This window comes from Megalops cyprinoides, chromosome 15 (genome assembly GCF_013368585.1).
Source record: "Megalops cyprinoides isolate fMegCyp1 chromosome 15, fMegCyp1.pri, whole genome shotgun sequence".
Classification (NCBI taxonomy): Eukaryota; Metazoa; Chordata; class Actinopteri; order Elopiformes; family Megalopidae; genus Megalops; species Megalops cyprinoides.
The window spans coordinates 21,465,376-21,479,918 of NC_050597.1; the positions used below are offsets into that span (position 1 = coordinate 21,465,376).

The 14,543-nt window shown below is 42.0% G+C and overlaps 1 protein-coding gene across 21 annotated transcripts in view; it reads left to right on the forward strand.

Moving 5' to 3' along the window:
* LOC118789872 (neurexin-1a) overlaps positions 1–14,543 on the forward strand; it is a 307,259-nt gene that overhangs the window by 98,019 nt on the left and 194,697 nt on the right. For 16 of the 21 annotated variants that reach the window (XM_036546568.1, XM_036546567.1, XM_036546570.1 and 13 more), the window contains 4 exons: positions 1,737–2,038; positions 4,895–4,918; positions 6,053–6,214; positions 13,002–13,443. In XM_036546568.1, coding sequence (XP_036402461.1) covers positions 1,737–2,038; positions 4,895–4,918; positions 6,053–6,214; positions 13,002–13,443 — 930 coding nt within the window. The remainder of the gene's footprint in view (positions 1–1,736; positions 2,039–4,894; positions 4,919–6,052; positions 6,215–13,001; positions 13,444–14,543) is intronic. The other 5 variants (XM_036546573.1, XM_036546581.1, XM_036546583.1 and 2 more) reach the window with 1 other exon arrangement.

The following is a 14,543-nucleotide window of genomic DNA, read 5'->3' on the forward strand; positions in this document are numbered from 1 at the left end:
GCAGTTTAATTGAATAAATGTGTCTCTCCCTCTCCACGTCACCATCTTAACTGATGTGTGGTGCACATCAGATGGTTGCACAGGTGAAAGCTACTCAGTGGGCAAGGATAAGGTGAGTCACCCACCACTGTAAAAGCATTTCCAGAATATCCATGAAAGGTGCTATATAAATGCAACCATTATTGTTATCATCATCATTATTATTAATGGAGAATGTTCTCCAAATACAGTTAGACCATACTGCAGAGGCTGTTGGGAGAACTGAAAACAACCCATTCATAAATGTGCCAATTCAGAAAATGTCTAATGGTATTTCTTTCTGTGATGAACAAATTCAGCTGCAATGGTTCTTCTTGTTGTCTTTAGCTTTGGTTGTCTCTGTCTTTAAGCATGAATTTATGTCCATGTGTTCATTGACATGAGCTTCAATAAAACCACACATTGGAGTGTCCTTCTGACCACTGAAAGTAACCATTTTTAATCTTTCTCCTCCCGCTAAAAGTCAATGAGGTTGGTGACCCATACACTAAAATAAAACTTGGGTCACTATGGCAAGAACACCCCTGTGTGTGTGTATGTGTTGTGTATGTTTGTAGGTGCGTGTTCTGTATGTGTGAGTGAATGTTTGTGTGTGTGTGTGTGTGTCTCTGTGTGTGTTTGTCCAAGCGGGGTGGGGGTGTTGCATGTGGCAACATGCGCTGCCAATACAGACACAATGATGGATTCCTGTGACCGAGTGAGTAATTAAAGCATGAGGCATAACGGAGGTTTATTTATGGTCGTCATTATGAAGAACCTTGGCTCATGTTCATGACCGGATTCTCTCTGACCTCCAGCTTGTTTGGCTCCTGAATCCTGCCCGCAACATCCCACTGATGCTGACACACACACACTGCTCCCTTATGTGACTTACAAGAAAGACCGCTTTACTCTTAGGCAAAACCAATTTACTCTGGGGAACTACTGGATATGAAGGTTTTTTTTTTGTTGGTGCTTGCTAAGTAAAATCACATGTGAAGTGAATTTCATTATCTTCATTTATGAGGAAGCTGTATTAGAGAACACATTTTAGATGCAAAATCCTGACAAACAGCAATAATTACTCTATCCACTTGGAAGATTTGTGTTCCGTGAGATTAATGGGAGAAAAGGATGGGTAAGTACAATGTCCTGGAATCACCAGTCTATATTGTGCCATTGATTGTGCTATTCAAATGTACAACGGACCAAGATAAGGTAAACACTGTGGGGGTAACGCTCTTGCGTCATACTGCAGTACTGCTGGTTTGTATTGTACCGTGATGTTTCAATAGATGCTTTCTGGGAAAAAAAGAAAAAAAAGGATTTTTAGCCTGTTCATTCAAACAGAAGGTAAGAGTCACAGACCTTGTGTCCCTCACCCTGGCTTGCAGGTAAAGCAAATGTCTTTTTACTCTCTCGGGTTCTGCGGTGCTGGACGTTGAGCCAACTGTGTACGTATACCCAACACGTGATGGAAGATCTCTGTGTACAGTACGTGAGCAAATGAGTGTGTTTTTGTGTATGGGGATGGAAATGTCACCCCGTCGTGTTTGCTCGGTACTCCAACATTTAAACTTCTTTCTCCTGAGGATGGAAAAGTAGAAGAAAGGCCATGGTGTTTTATTATTTTTTTTCACGGCAGTTAACATGGAAGCGAATCGTATCTTTTACTCAACATGCCGTCTGTCTGTCTTTCTTATCATCTGTCTGTACAGGAAAAGAAGAATATGTTGCCACCTTCAAAGGATCAGAATACTTCTGCTACGACCTGTCGCTGAACCCGATCCAGAGCAGCAGCGACGAGATCACGCTCTCGTTCAAAACGCAGCAGAGAAACGGACTGATGCTGCACACGGGCAAATCGGCCGACTACGTCAACCTGGCGCTGAAAAATGGGGCGGTGTCGCTCGTCATTAATCTTGGGTCCGGAGCCTTTGAAGCTCTGGTGGAGCCGGTCAATGGGAAATTTAATGACAATGATTGGCATGATGTCAAAGTAACGAGGAATCTACGTCAGGTAACAGTACAGGGGTGATGGAAGAATAATAGTATAAATAATTACAGTCACTATAACTTAAACAATAGTAAATATAATTATTACAATAATACATTTCTTAGTCTGTAGTTGTAAACATACATTAAATTCCAAATTTGTATTTAATGAGATATTATAATGAAATTATGATTTTAAATAACAACTGATTTAAAAATGAACAGTAGCATATTGGCCTGGATATAAGGTAGTCCTCATTATAAGGTCTTCCTGACTTTTCACAAAGTTCATTTTTACTTTTGTCAAACCAAAAAAACAGTAAAGCTTTAGCAATCAGTTAGAACTTGTGCTTTTTAACCAGTTCCAAAGTGAAATCCAATTGACATTTACCAAAACTATTTACATACAAATAGTTATAAAAGTCATTTTCCTTACCGCTGTTAAAAATAAGTGTAGAGTTGCTTGTCAGAATGTCTCACTGGCTATCAATTCCCGTTATAATCAGTGACCATATTTTTTACCAGCAGAAGTGTGATGATTAAACAATAATCCTGTACAATGCTCCTCTCTGCCATCAGTCCCCAGCATACACAGTAAGGTTGTTAATTCCACAGTAATAGACAATCAATTGCATTCTGGGACTTCAGTTGCTTTGGAGTTACTTATGTAACCACAACGAATATCAGATTAGCTTGGTTTATTGCTTTGGAGAGAAAAAAAAAACAGCTCTGTGGATTCCTACTTTAGTAATTGTAAAAACCAGCAGCTACCTTTCAGAAAGGTGCCTGAATTACCCTTATTTGGCATCATAACTCCTCAATACCTTGGATACTTGCCTGGCTTTTGATTCATTTTTATCACGGTCACTGCAAGTAGGTTTATCCTTTTTACTCCGCTAGCTACTGTACACATCACAGCTGCAGAAGGCACACACTGTCCAATGATGCTACTTTGGTCAGTGGTGCAACCTATCACCATTTAGTGATGGTTTTAATCATTTTGAGTTTGTGAGTTTGGGAAAAAAAATCTGCCTTATATTTAGGCCAATATGTTGAAAGCAATTGGGAGTACTGCATTTGAGCAGGGGCATATCTAGACCCATGTGGGGTTTGTAAAGTATGAGATGTTCCCTAATAATAAGCCAGTCCGACCAAAGTGCACAGCCCTATAAATTTAGACATGAGTCTCGTGTCCTCCAACACATGACACGAAAATTGGGTGTGGCCTTGTCAGGGGAGAGGGCCAACCAGGTGGCCTAATGATACTAGGTTTTTGACAGGGAACATTTAGACCTTAATTAAATCTTACTTTTCCTCTGTTGCAACTGTCACTGCTACCCTATCTGAGCCAGGTCCTGAAAGTAGAGGGTGTCGCGGACGGAGTGCGGCCTCTTTATGCAGGATTTTAACAGCTAGGCAGGCTCGCCTTCTGCTTGCTGATTCTAATTGCATCTTTTCACTAATGAACGGCGTGCTTCAGCTCTGACTTTATCCCAATTAGCACAGCCTCGTCAATGACCCCTGGGTCTTTAGCTCGCACTGCGCCCCGCTGCCCCCCTCCCTCTCTCTGTGATGCGGAGGCCGCATTATTCTGTGTTCTTTAAGGATAAGGTCCGGAGAGAGTTTTCCACTTTAAGGGCAGTACGGTAGATGAGGGCAAAACTAACATCTGCTTATTCCCCTCACGCCAAAGACAGAATGAGGGGGAGAGAAATAAAAGTCCTTTGTTTTCTTGATTTACGCTCAAGCAACGTTGTAAGTGTGTGTTTAATAAGCTTAAAAAATGAGTTCCTGTATATTAATGCATCTGGTTCCAAACAGTTGTGCAACGCATGATATTGGCCTAATGTGCAATTTTTGCGGTGTAGCAAGTTCAATTAGGAAAAAGAAACAGAATACCCAGCTGTTAATTGTGGTTAGTTATTGAGGTTAGGAAGATCAATTCCTTTAGTTACCTCTCTGAATACCAAACAGTCAAGAGTTTTATCCTTGCTTAAAACAAAGCCCAGGAAGTTAGGAAAACATTGTAATTATAACAAAAACCCCTTAAAAACCCCTTTCTAGATTTGTTCCTGCTCAGATTGTGGGAAACTTTTTTTAAAGAAACTTAATGTTAATAAAGCAATGCTAATGTCATAGGGAAAATGAAATAAAGAGCAAATATTGTAGATGCATGCTTAGTGGGGGAATTGGCAGATCTCCATTCTCTTCATTCTGTGTCGAGATCTCCTTTGCTTTGTCTCATTGCAGTAAAGTGATCCTAAAGTCCATCAATATGACCGAAGGAGGTATGGGAGCTATCACGAATCCCATATTAGTGCTGTTAATTACAGGCGATAGGATTGGGCCCTATCCAAATGGATCAAATACTTAAAAAATAAAGAAAAGAAAAAAAAAACAAATAGTCGTAAGAGGGACTTTCGTTAAAGAGGGTCTGCTGATGTGCTTTAGGCATTCTCTCTTATGAACCATTTGATGTCTGTCAATCATGTACTGTGTCAGGGGAATGAAGTGGTAGAGAGAGGAGGGGCAGTCCGGTAAAGGGGTCATGAGTGGGGGATAGATGGGGCTGGCGCAGATACACTGCGCATGGGTTAGGGAGCGGCAGATTTCAAGGGTTGGTTCCTGCACTAACGTAGAGCACTCTTCGCTAGTCTGCTTTTTTTCTTGTTAAACTTATTTTGCCCTTTTTCTATGTTACTAACATGCTTTTAAGAAACTAACATGTCATTCATGGAATGTGTCATTCTACTAACCGATACCTTTTTTAACTTTCAAAAACAATGTACTAACCTGATAGTAACCATCATATATTTTTTGAGTAACAATCGTTATTCTGTTCACAGTTTTTAATTTCCTTTCTCCCCCCTTTTCCACAAAGCACTCAGGCATTGGACACGCTATGGTAAACAAACTACATTGTTCGGTAGATATCATTCTAATTGTCTCTTAGTTTGGGTTTGCCTTGTGTTTCTTTCCTTTCTTTTACTGTAGACGTCATTAACAGAAAGGGAACTGCGGTTGGTACTCTTCGGCTTACTTTTTCCAACTTCCTTTTTTTTTCCTGTCATTTGTTGGTTTACCTTCCTTATTTTACCTGTTTCCTGTCCAATTCTGTTTGATTCACCCTTCAGGTGCATCGTTTCGAGCCTTTTGCATCAGGCAGTGGTTTACAAGGAGGACTCTCCTGGCTGGCTCGCCTGTTGCTCATTGGCTCAGCCAGTTCTATTACCATTCACTCTGCATGGCATGTGCTCTGAATGCCCGCTGCGATTGGCCAGCTGCCCATGCGTCCTAACGAGACTCACTTGAAAGCTGTTGTTGTTGTCTGTGTTGTTTTTTTTTTCCCCCTTTTTGGAACCATCATTGTGGTACTGCATGCACACGACATTGTGTGCCATCTTGTCGGATCTGATTATTTTTTCATTAATTTTCCGTCCAATTTAATCAGTTTTGAAAAAACAAAACAGTTTTTCCTTTTGCGTGCACGCATGCAAAAAGAAAACAAACAAACAATAAACAAGGCATGGTTTTTGTAACAGTTTTTTTTCCAATTTGGTTTCTATTAACAAATGCAAATCGTGGTTGTGCTTCTAATGGCTTGAGCTGTCAATCTAACCCAGTGGCACGCTGTTGTTTGGTTTTATTTTATTTATTTTACATAGAAAACAAACTGCTAAACATACTAATATGTACCCTAGCAAAACTAACCTAGAATACATTCTACTAACACCATTTTTGTGTCTGCTAAATTACTTTTCAGTTGCAGTAGGGGCAATACTAACACATTAGTCTGGAAAATCGGTAACCTCCCTAACTAGTTTAGCTTTGCCTCGGGGGCTAGCAGACAACAATCTAATCCCAAACTGGACACAATGAAAACAAGAAAAAAATGAAACAGACATGAAAATGGGTTTCAGACAAAAAGTAAATAAAAAATAGGGAAAAAAAAATCCTTGGCCTGAAGAGGAAACAAGCCGGACTGCAGCCTATAGGTATACGAGTATAGCGTGTCCTTTTCCTGTGCTTTGTTGCCTAGGTAACAATATCCGTGGATGGAATTCTGACCACCACTGGATATACACAAGAGGACTACACCATGCTAGGGTCCGACGACTTTTTCTATGTCGGAGGCAGTCCTAGCACAGCCGACTTGCCGGGATCACCTGTTAGCAACAACTTTATGGGTTGCTTAAAAGAGGTAAACACTACTACTTTGTGTGCTCTCTTCAGATAGTGGGTGCACCCCCTCAGCTGTACCTTATCCCTACACTCCGAGGCCCTGTGTTCTTGGGAAAAATACAATTTATTTAAAAAAAAAAATGTGTTTGTGGCACTTTATGAATGTGTTTCTGTTTGCAGAACGCTCAGTTTTTTGGGAGAAATTGGGAATCTCTCCTATTTGGTGTCTTCATTCTAATCAGTAATACAAGCATAATGCAAGTCCATAGTACAAGATAAATGAAAGTTTTTTTCAGCAATTTCATCCTCTATGCATTGTAAAAAATACCCTTTACTGAAAAGTGTGACAGTATATCCAATATGAACATTTGTACATTTGAAGCTGGATTTTTTTCACGAAGAGACAAAAGAGCAAAGTCATTTAACAACAACAACAATAATAATAATATTTTAAAATGCTGTGTTATGGTAGAAAAATATTTACAGTACATAAAACAGTTCTTATTCAACATGTATGGTGTACAACATGTTTGTTTCTATCATCTCACTTGATATTTAGCTCCAGCACACTCAGGAAAAGGGCAGGTTTTCACTTTTTCTCCTGAAATATTTTAAAATATGCACTATTAATTTTACATTTGGTGTTTAATGGATATTCTGACCTGAAAAAGCCCTTCACATCCAGAAACCCGAGAGACCTCGTAAATCTTAGAGGGGAATGGAATCATTCATTTATCGTTTAATTTCAAGTTATTTTTCCTCTCCTCTATGAACCTTCTTTTCCCTTTTTATTATTGTAATTTCTTTTTTTCCCTGGGAGCGGCCCACATTTCTTCCCACACCTAGAGCTGAATGCATCTTGTCACGCTACTTTTACTCAAAGTTCTGGGGTTGTTCGGTTTAATGAGTGGTGGAGGGCAGACCAAATGCCAGTGTTTCTGCTCTTGCATGACTTCCCACGTTAAGAGCCGTCCTTAATTACTTTGTCTCTCTGAGAGGGTGGACAGCACAGGTGTAAATACGGCTGGCTGTTCTCTTCCTGTCTGGGAGCCATCTCCATCTTGAACTAGCCGTAGGGGGCCCACCATTTTTAAACAAAACCCTGTTTGCCTTTTTCCTGCTGGTGGTCGATGTGAGGCAGACGGAGTAATCCTTTTGACCTTTTTCATGGAAATGATGTAGACAGAATGAAGATGAGCCTGATCAAAATACAGATACACGTCAATTTATTATAACCCCTAAGCTGTCTGCACACAATAGTCTCTTCTCCGCCCACAAACACACGGTGTTCTGGGATGAGTTTTTTTTTCCTTCTCTGTCTCTCTGAATGTTTTAATGCTTTTCTTCCTTTATGCAGCCCTATTTTTGGAATTGCCAGTTGGATATGTTATGTGCATCTCACTGCAATAACCACTGTAATCATACAGAAGTGCTGGGGCATGGCAAATGCAATCCTCTGATACACTCAAACATCTTGACTGTTTTTCACACTGCAGGTTGCTTAGCACACTACAGCACTTGTTGGAGGGTGGGTGACACTTCTCTGATGTCATCCAAGAAACCTGCAGTCACCTAATGGGGCACAGGGTGCCTGAGAATAGCAAGACGAGCAGCCCCTGCTGACATACTCACCCCTTTTGCTAACGGAACAAAGCCAGTTCCACCTCAGTGGGCACCTGGTCATTTGATTGAACTTGGGCTACAGAGATCAGCCTTTGCTCAACGTGAGCACCTTAACCACTGAGTTACTCAGGAGCCCTTGCATGTAATTTTGCAATAATACCTTTTTGTTGTCATTTTTAAGCATCTGACTGGATCACAACAGCCTGGTCCTGATTCAATCACATTGTGATAATGGATGAAAAAATATTCACTTCTGTTTGTCATAGTTCCTCATTTATGACATGTTGCTGCACTCATAACCTCTAAAGCTGTAGTCAGAGCCCACTTCTTTGTACCTGCTGCTTTGTTACCTGGTCGATGACACAGTACAGAACAACCAAAACCAGCAAACGATCCAGGATGAGCTTTCTTACCCCTTAATCTCTCGCATTGCCTTAATAATTCTTGCTAGCTGGTTGAAGGCACATCAGAAGTACATGATGTTCAAGTAGTGCAGCTCATCGCTAGCTAGACAGCTCACGGTTATGCTGAGTCTTTATGAGCTAGTCCAGGTGAAGTCATACTGCAGTCATGACAACCTTCTCTCTGCTCCTGCGGTAGAATGCCCTGCATCCTTTGCCACATGGCTTTTGGCAAATCGGTTTTATTTTCTGGTAGGACTCTACTGATTTTAAAGCTTTGTTTAAATCTCCTAGTTATGTGAAGATATGAAGATTTTATTCTAGTTTATTTTCAGAAACAGATACATTGAATGTAAGAATCTAAAAAAAGCCATCCAGGGAGTTGTGTGTGTGTCTGTTGAATTATGATATGGATTTGTGTAATTGTAAAATTTCTAGTTTTTTAAATATATCCTGACTTCATTGTTTAACATGCTCAGATTGCCGGTGGGACCTGGGTGGAACCTGGACCTCTTTTGATCTCCTGTAGCCCATAGTCTTAGAGGCCATCAACACATCCTCAGTGCTCTTATTAGGACCTATAGAACTAATCACCATGACAATGTCACATTACCACTCTAATGTCATAATATGTTCAGAACAATGAAGTGGCTCAGTGCACATACCAATACTTAAGATCTCCTTCAGAGTGATTTAAGAGAAACAGTGAATATGTAGCATTTACTCTAAAACACTTTCAGTACTTCATATTTATGTTAACAGCTTCATGTGTTTACTGCATGGAATATTTCAATACATACTGAAACAGCCTGTGACCAGCCAGTGATTTATGCCTAGTGATCAAGAATGTGGTGCGAACATGCCAAATTTTGCATTTCAGCCTTTCTATTTTAATCACTGTATTAAAGAGGCAATCCCATGCCCCATTTGCACCCATTATCTCCTTTATCATAGTCATTATTAAAGCCATTTCTTAGGAACATGGTGGTATGTTCCTTTAAACTTTAAATTAGCCCTTGTAAACTATGAGGTGGAGAAATAAACCCTGTGTTCTCTTCTAGACTTACCTGCTATCTAATAGCAAACAGAGATGGATGGACTGAATTGGAGAGGTGGAGGCAGTTATGGCTTTGCTGTCCCTAACTGTTCATCCAGCACAGAGTGCAGCCTCTCTTCACGCTGTTACAACCTTTTTCTGTCTTCCTCGGTCGCATTTTCCGCAGGGACTCTGTGATGTCATCCCTCTATCTCGCTCTCTTCTTATCTCTCCGTCTTCCTCCCCCCTTTCATGGCTGCCTTTCCTTGGGTCTTTTAGAAGCGTCTGTTTTCCGTTCACCGGTGAGCAGATGACTGTCCTTCAAAGGCAGCCCAGCCCCTCTGTTCTCTGACTGGCTTTGAAGTAGCTTTATTGGTAAGCAAAGCCTTACTGCCTGGCAACGTCTGTTTTAGAAAATGTACCACACAGCTGCTGAAACCTCACCTGGTAGCAGCAAACCTGGGTGTTATTGTGGCTGCTAAGAGTTCAACCCCGTACCCTGATCAGTAAATCGATTAAACAGTCACGCTGTATTTGACACGGTGCCCTTTGCAATAATTTGTCATTCAAAATGAATGGGACTGCCGGAATGTTCTGTTAAAAAGTCACAATTGTTGACATAACAGCTGTCATTGTACGTTAATACCTTGTGGCAAGGTCACTGTATACATTGCAGCAAACTGGCACACAAATAATCACTTATGTGAGTATTATACAACAATTGCTGGGTAATAAGATATATGTAGGTATATATCATTGGTATTATTGGAACATGGAAACACCATTAGATGTCTTTTAACCAGCTATAAAGGGCTGAATGTCAAGTCATTTTTGCAAATGCCATTTGTGAAAAAGGAAAAACAAATCTCTATATTCCTCCACCTCAGCGTAGAGGGTGAGGTATGAAATTTCTGCAGACCGGGATCTGACGGGTGTCCTGTACTGTGCAGGGATATGTGGTGTACAGTGAAGCAAACTGTACTTTCAAAGAAAACCGTATGCAACAGCAACTTTCAGAGCTGCAAGTGTGTTTGCAGAATCGTAAAGATTAATTCATTAGAAGAGTGAACTAATAATGACTGTGATCACTAATGCAGTGGTTCGGCAATTACAGCCCCACCACCGCCCTTTTCCTCTGTAAATACACTGTTAGAAGCAAATGAACTCAATAGCAGTTAAGGGTAATGCACTCTCTGCAGAAAAGAAAGCCCCACACTGTAAGTTGGAATGCGTCCAATGGCTTGTAATTGTGCTTTCTGTTCTGTATATAAAACACGGTGGCGTCCATTCATACAGCTTTGCCTTGCTCAAATCCCACACACAAATTACAAGGGTACACGTGAATAAAACTGATCAGGTATAACAGATTTTTCCCTCAGTTATTAATGCCTTAACTAATGTCACTAATGCATCCCGCAAATATTTAAACCTTTTTTGTCATTTCATCAATGTTCCTGATATTCCTGTAATTTAAAGGTTATTTGCAGATAAAATGGGAGCTGGTGTGTTCATGTATGGCACCATAGCGGTCAACACCCATCTGTCCAGTTCACAATCAAAAAATATAGCGTAGCCTTGGGCCCCAGGAGGGACAGGGGTCAAACAGTATGTGGGGTCTGACAGCCCTCCAAATGGACCCACAACCTCTATAACGTAGCTGCAAAGCTATGACGATGGAATCATGTTGCACTTTAGGTGTGATGATCAGTAGACCCCCCCAGCCCCGCTTCCCCCACTCGCCCCGACCCCCCCCCCCCACCCCCCCGTAACTGTAATCCTTGTCGTAAGAGGATTCAGAACTCATCCTCTTGTCTCCCACCCCAACCACTTTTTAATATCATTCGCCGCGCCTGCTCACCCAGCAGGATGGGTGAACTGTGTGTGTGGGTACAGTTGATTAATTTAGATGTTTAGAAATGGTTTTTGAAAAGGACATCCATCATCCAGAGCGTTTATTTTAATCCCAGGTGCCAGCAGAGGGCTTGGTCAGCGTTTTTGGTCCCTACACCTGCGATGCAGACAGCTGTTAGGCCTCCGATCCCCCCCCCCCCCCCCCGACAGCCACCAGCACACACTACATAACAGCCAGGTCAGGTGATACAGCTAATGCACTTAGCTATTTGCACATCTTTGTTTCAGTGGAGATACTTTAGGCAGTATTTTGCTCATGCTTCTCTGTGGAGAAAAAAATGATGATAATTGAAATGCCTGCAGCACATTAATTGTTGAGATAAGCACACAGGACTGGCTTGTCTGATTGAAATTTCTGAAGCATCATCCTTTTTTTTTTATTTCATCTACATGTCATTAGCTCGATCCTGGCAAACGTTCAGATGGAAATTGAATTAAGACGAAAGGGTTCACTTAATACTACACAATTTGCCGAGTGGTTGAAATAGCCGGATTTTCATTTAGTGGCAAAAATTCCACTGGCGTCACTGTGAAATTAAACAAAAAAATCAGTATGTTGAAGGTGGTCCATTCTGTGTCTGTAGCGACAGTGAGCAAGGTCATAGGTACATCTGTTATTCAGTGTGTTGTCACAAAAACGAGTGCATTATGTATTCCAAAAACCTTGTTGTCGTTAAGGCTTGATTGTCCCGATTTGCGCAACTCTTCCTGAAGGGTTTAGAACTGGGCTCACAAGTCCTATGTCTGGCAGTGCAGGGCTCAGGTGGGTTGTGTTGAGACACATGAGAGATATCGTATTTCTCCAATGGGTTGAAGGAGGCAAACAGTGATGCTTCATGCAGAAGCAGTCTGGGCAGCCATGACTTGGGAGAGAATGGTGGAAACATTGCCTTAATGACATGACATCTCCAGCAGAGACATCACAGGTGTTGATGTTGTGCTGCTAATGTGCTGAGTTGTTTATTTAGGGACGCCAGCATACAAACCATTCTGAATGAGAGGCGAATGCCTTAGAGTGCATTTTAAAAGAGCCTCTTTGGAAAAAATGAAGAAGCTTATTAAAGGTGTCCGCACAGCAATGGTTTGTGTGTGCGTGCGTGTATGTGCGTGCGTGCGTGTATGTGCGTGCGTGTGTGTGTGTGTATGTGTGTGTACTTGTGTCCATGTGCATATGCGTGCCCATAGCTCAGTGTCTCTCTCTGGGCTTAAAAACAAGTCTTTTTTTCGGGTGACAGGAGCATGAGTGAAGGACACGCACATCTGAGGATCTGAAAGTGAGTGAAAGCAGGAGAATGAGAAGTGTATCTCAGAGAAACAGGCAGCTCTCTGTGTCAGACTTCCTGAGAACAGAGAGACAGGGCACCATTAACTATTATCACCTCTTCACCACTCCTCTACACTCGGAAAGCACACTCTAGGCATGCAAATTCCTATTAGGAAAAAAAAAAAAGAAAAAACGTTATCTTTTTTGCTGTGGAAAGCTTCAGAAATGGTGGTTTGTTTTCATTGCTTTAAGCTCTGCGTATTTGCTATTTTTGGAAGACAATTAATCAAGTATAGCCATACTGGGATATTAGGTAATGCTTAGGTAAACATGTCCTGTTTCAGTAAAGGGAATTATTCGAACCACAACTAAAATTTCCATGTTGGTTCTCTGTAAATCTCTCCAAATTTTCATAGTGTTCTGCATACAGAATTACAGACTTTCACTATATATATACAGTATATACATTGTGTGTGTCTTTTAGTGCTATATTTATAAATGATGCTTCACTCTTTATTTTATCATCCTCTGAAACGATGAAACGTTAACCGCTTTCTGATGTGTGAAACAGGTTGTGTATAAAAACAACGACGTCAGGCTGGAGCTGTCCAGACTGGCTAAGCAGGGAGATGTGAAAATGAAGGTGCACGGCGTGGTGGCCTTCAAGTGCGAGAACGTGGCCACCCTGGAGCCCATCGCCTTCGAGACGCCCGAGTCCTACATCACCCTCAACAAGTGGAACGCCAAGAAGACGGGCTCCATCTCCTTCGACTTCCGCACCACCGAGCCCAACGGCCTGCTGCTCTTCAGCCACGGCAAGCCCAAGCAGCCGCAGAAGGACGCTAAGGGCCCGCAGACGCTCAAGGTGGACTTCTTTGCCATCGAGATGCTGGACGGCCACCTCTACCTGCTGCTGGACATGGGCTCCGGCACCACCAAGACGCGTGCCGTCAACAAGAAGGTCAACGACGGGGAGTGGTACCACGTGGACTTCCAGAGGGACGGGAGATCAGGTACCCGCCGCTCCATTTACCAACTGCAGCACAAAAACACGCCCACGCGCGTCATGCATGCCGTCGGCATGAACACTCTTATGCTCAGGCTGCGTGTGCTCCGGCCTGCACCTATTACCGAAGATGAACATGCATATTACATGTACCTACATTCCATCAGGCTTATGGCTCATGTTTTACATGCTGTGTTACTCGTCCTGTAAACCCATTACTCACCGGCACGTTCACGGCCGAGGCGAGCCACCCCTCTGTCTGCCACCCCGGTGCGCCGCCGCTCTCAAAGTGCTGTGTTAGAACCCCCTCTCCTGCTGTGCGTCCTCATTGCCAGGGTGGTGTGCTCCCTTTGTCCCTGTTGATTTGCTTACCTAAGCAGCAAATTTGTTAGCGTGCACGCGTGTGTGAGTGTGAGCGTGCCTGCGCGCGCAGGCACTTAGAGCCGAGGTCTTGCAATGTCACGCCGCAAATTACATTTGCCGCCATCCTCGTTCTTCCACGCTCTCAAAAACCGGAAATTAGATTGACTGTTTCAAGCCCCCAACCACCCACCCCACTCACCCCCCATCCAAAATGTGTGCGCACAGAACAACTCAACTCAAAAATATTCAAATATTCACTCTCTGAAAAAGAGAAAAAAACGCTATTTTTTTATGGTGATGGAATTGTTTTGAAATTCAAAGCAGAATGGTTCTTCTTCTGTGGTCCCGTTGAAGACTTCATTTAAGTAAATTATAAAGAAAAAGAATGGCTGCCTTTCATTTCTCCTTCAAGGGCTTTTTCTTTTATTTTCGATGTCTCTTCGTATTCAGTCGTTCCTCTGAAATAATTGGTGCCACTTTGTGTTTATACAGTGAGAGTTCTGGGTTAGGTAGTCAGCACTGAATTCCCTGAATTATCTGAGTTGTCTGGGGCCTGTTAATGCACATTATCCCTAACCTTAGTACAAGCAAGCGCTGTTTTTCATTTCTTATATATAGCACACTTGGCCATTCACTGACCAGAGACTAAATAAAGTATCTTATGGGTGTATTACACAAAGTTAAAGATAAAGCATATTGTTGCTGGATTGAATAGAAGCCCAGGATTAGATGACTGATCGTTAG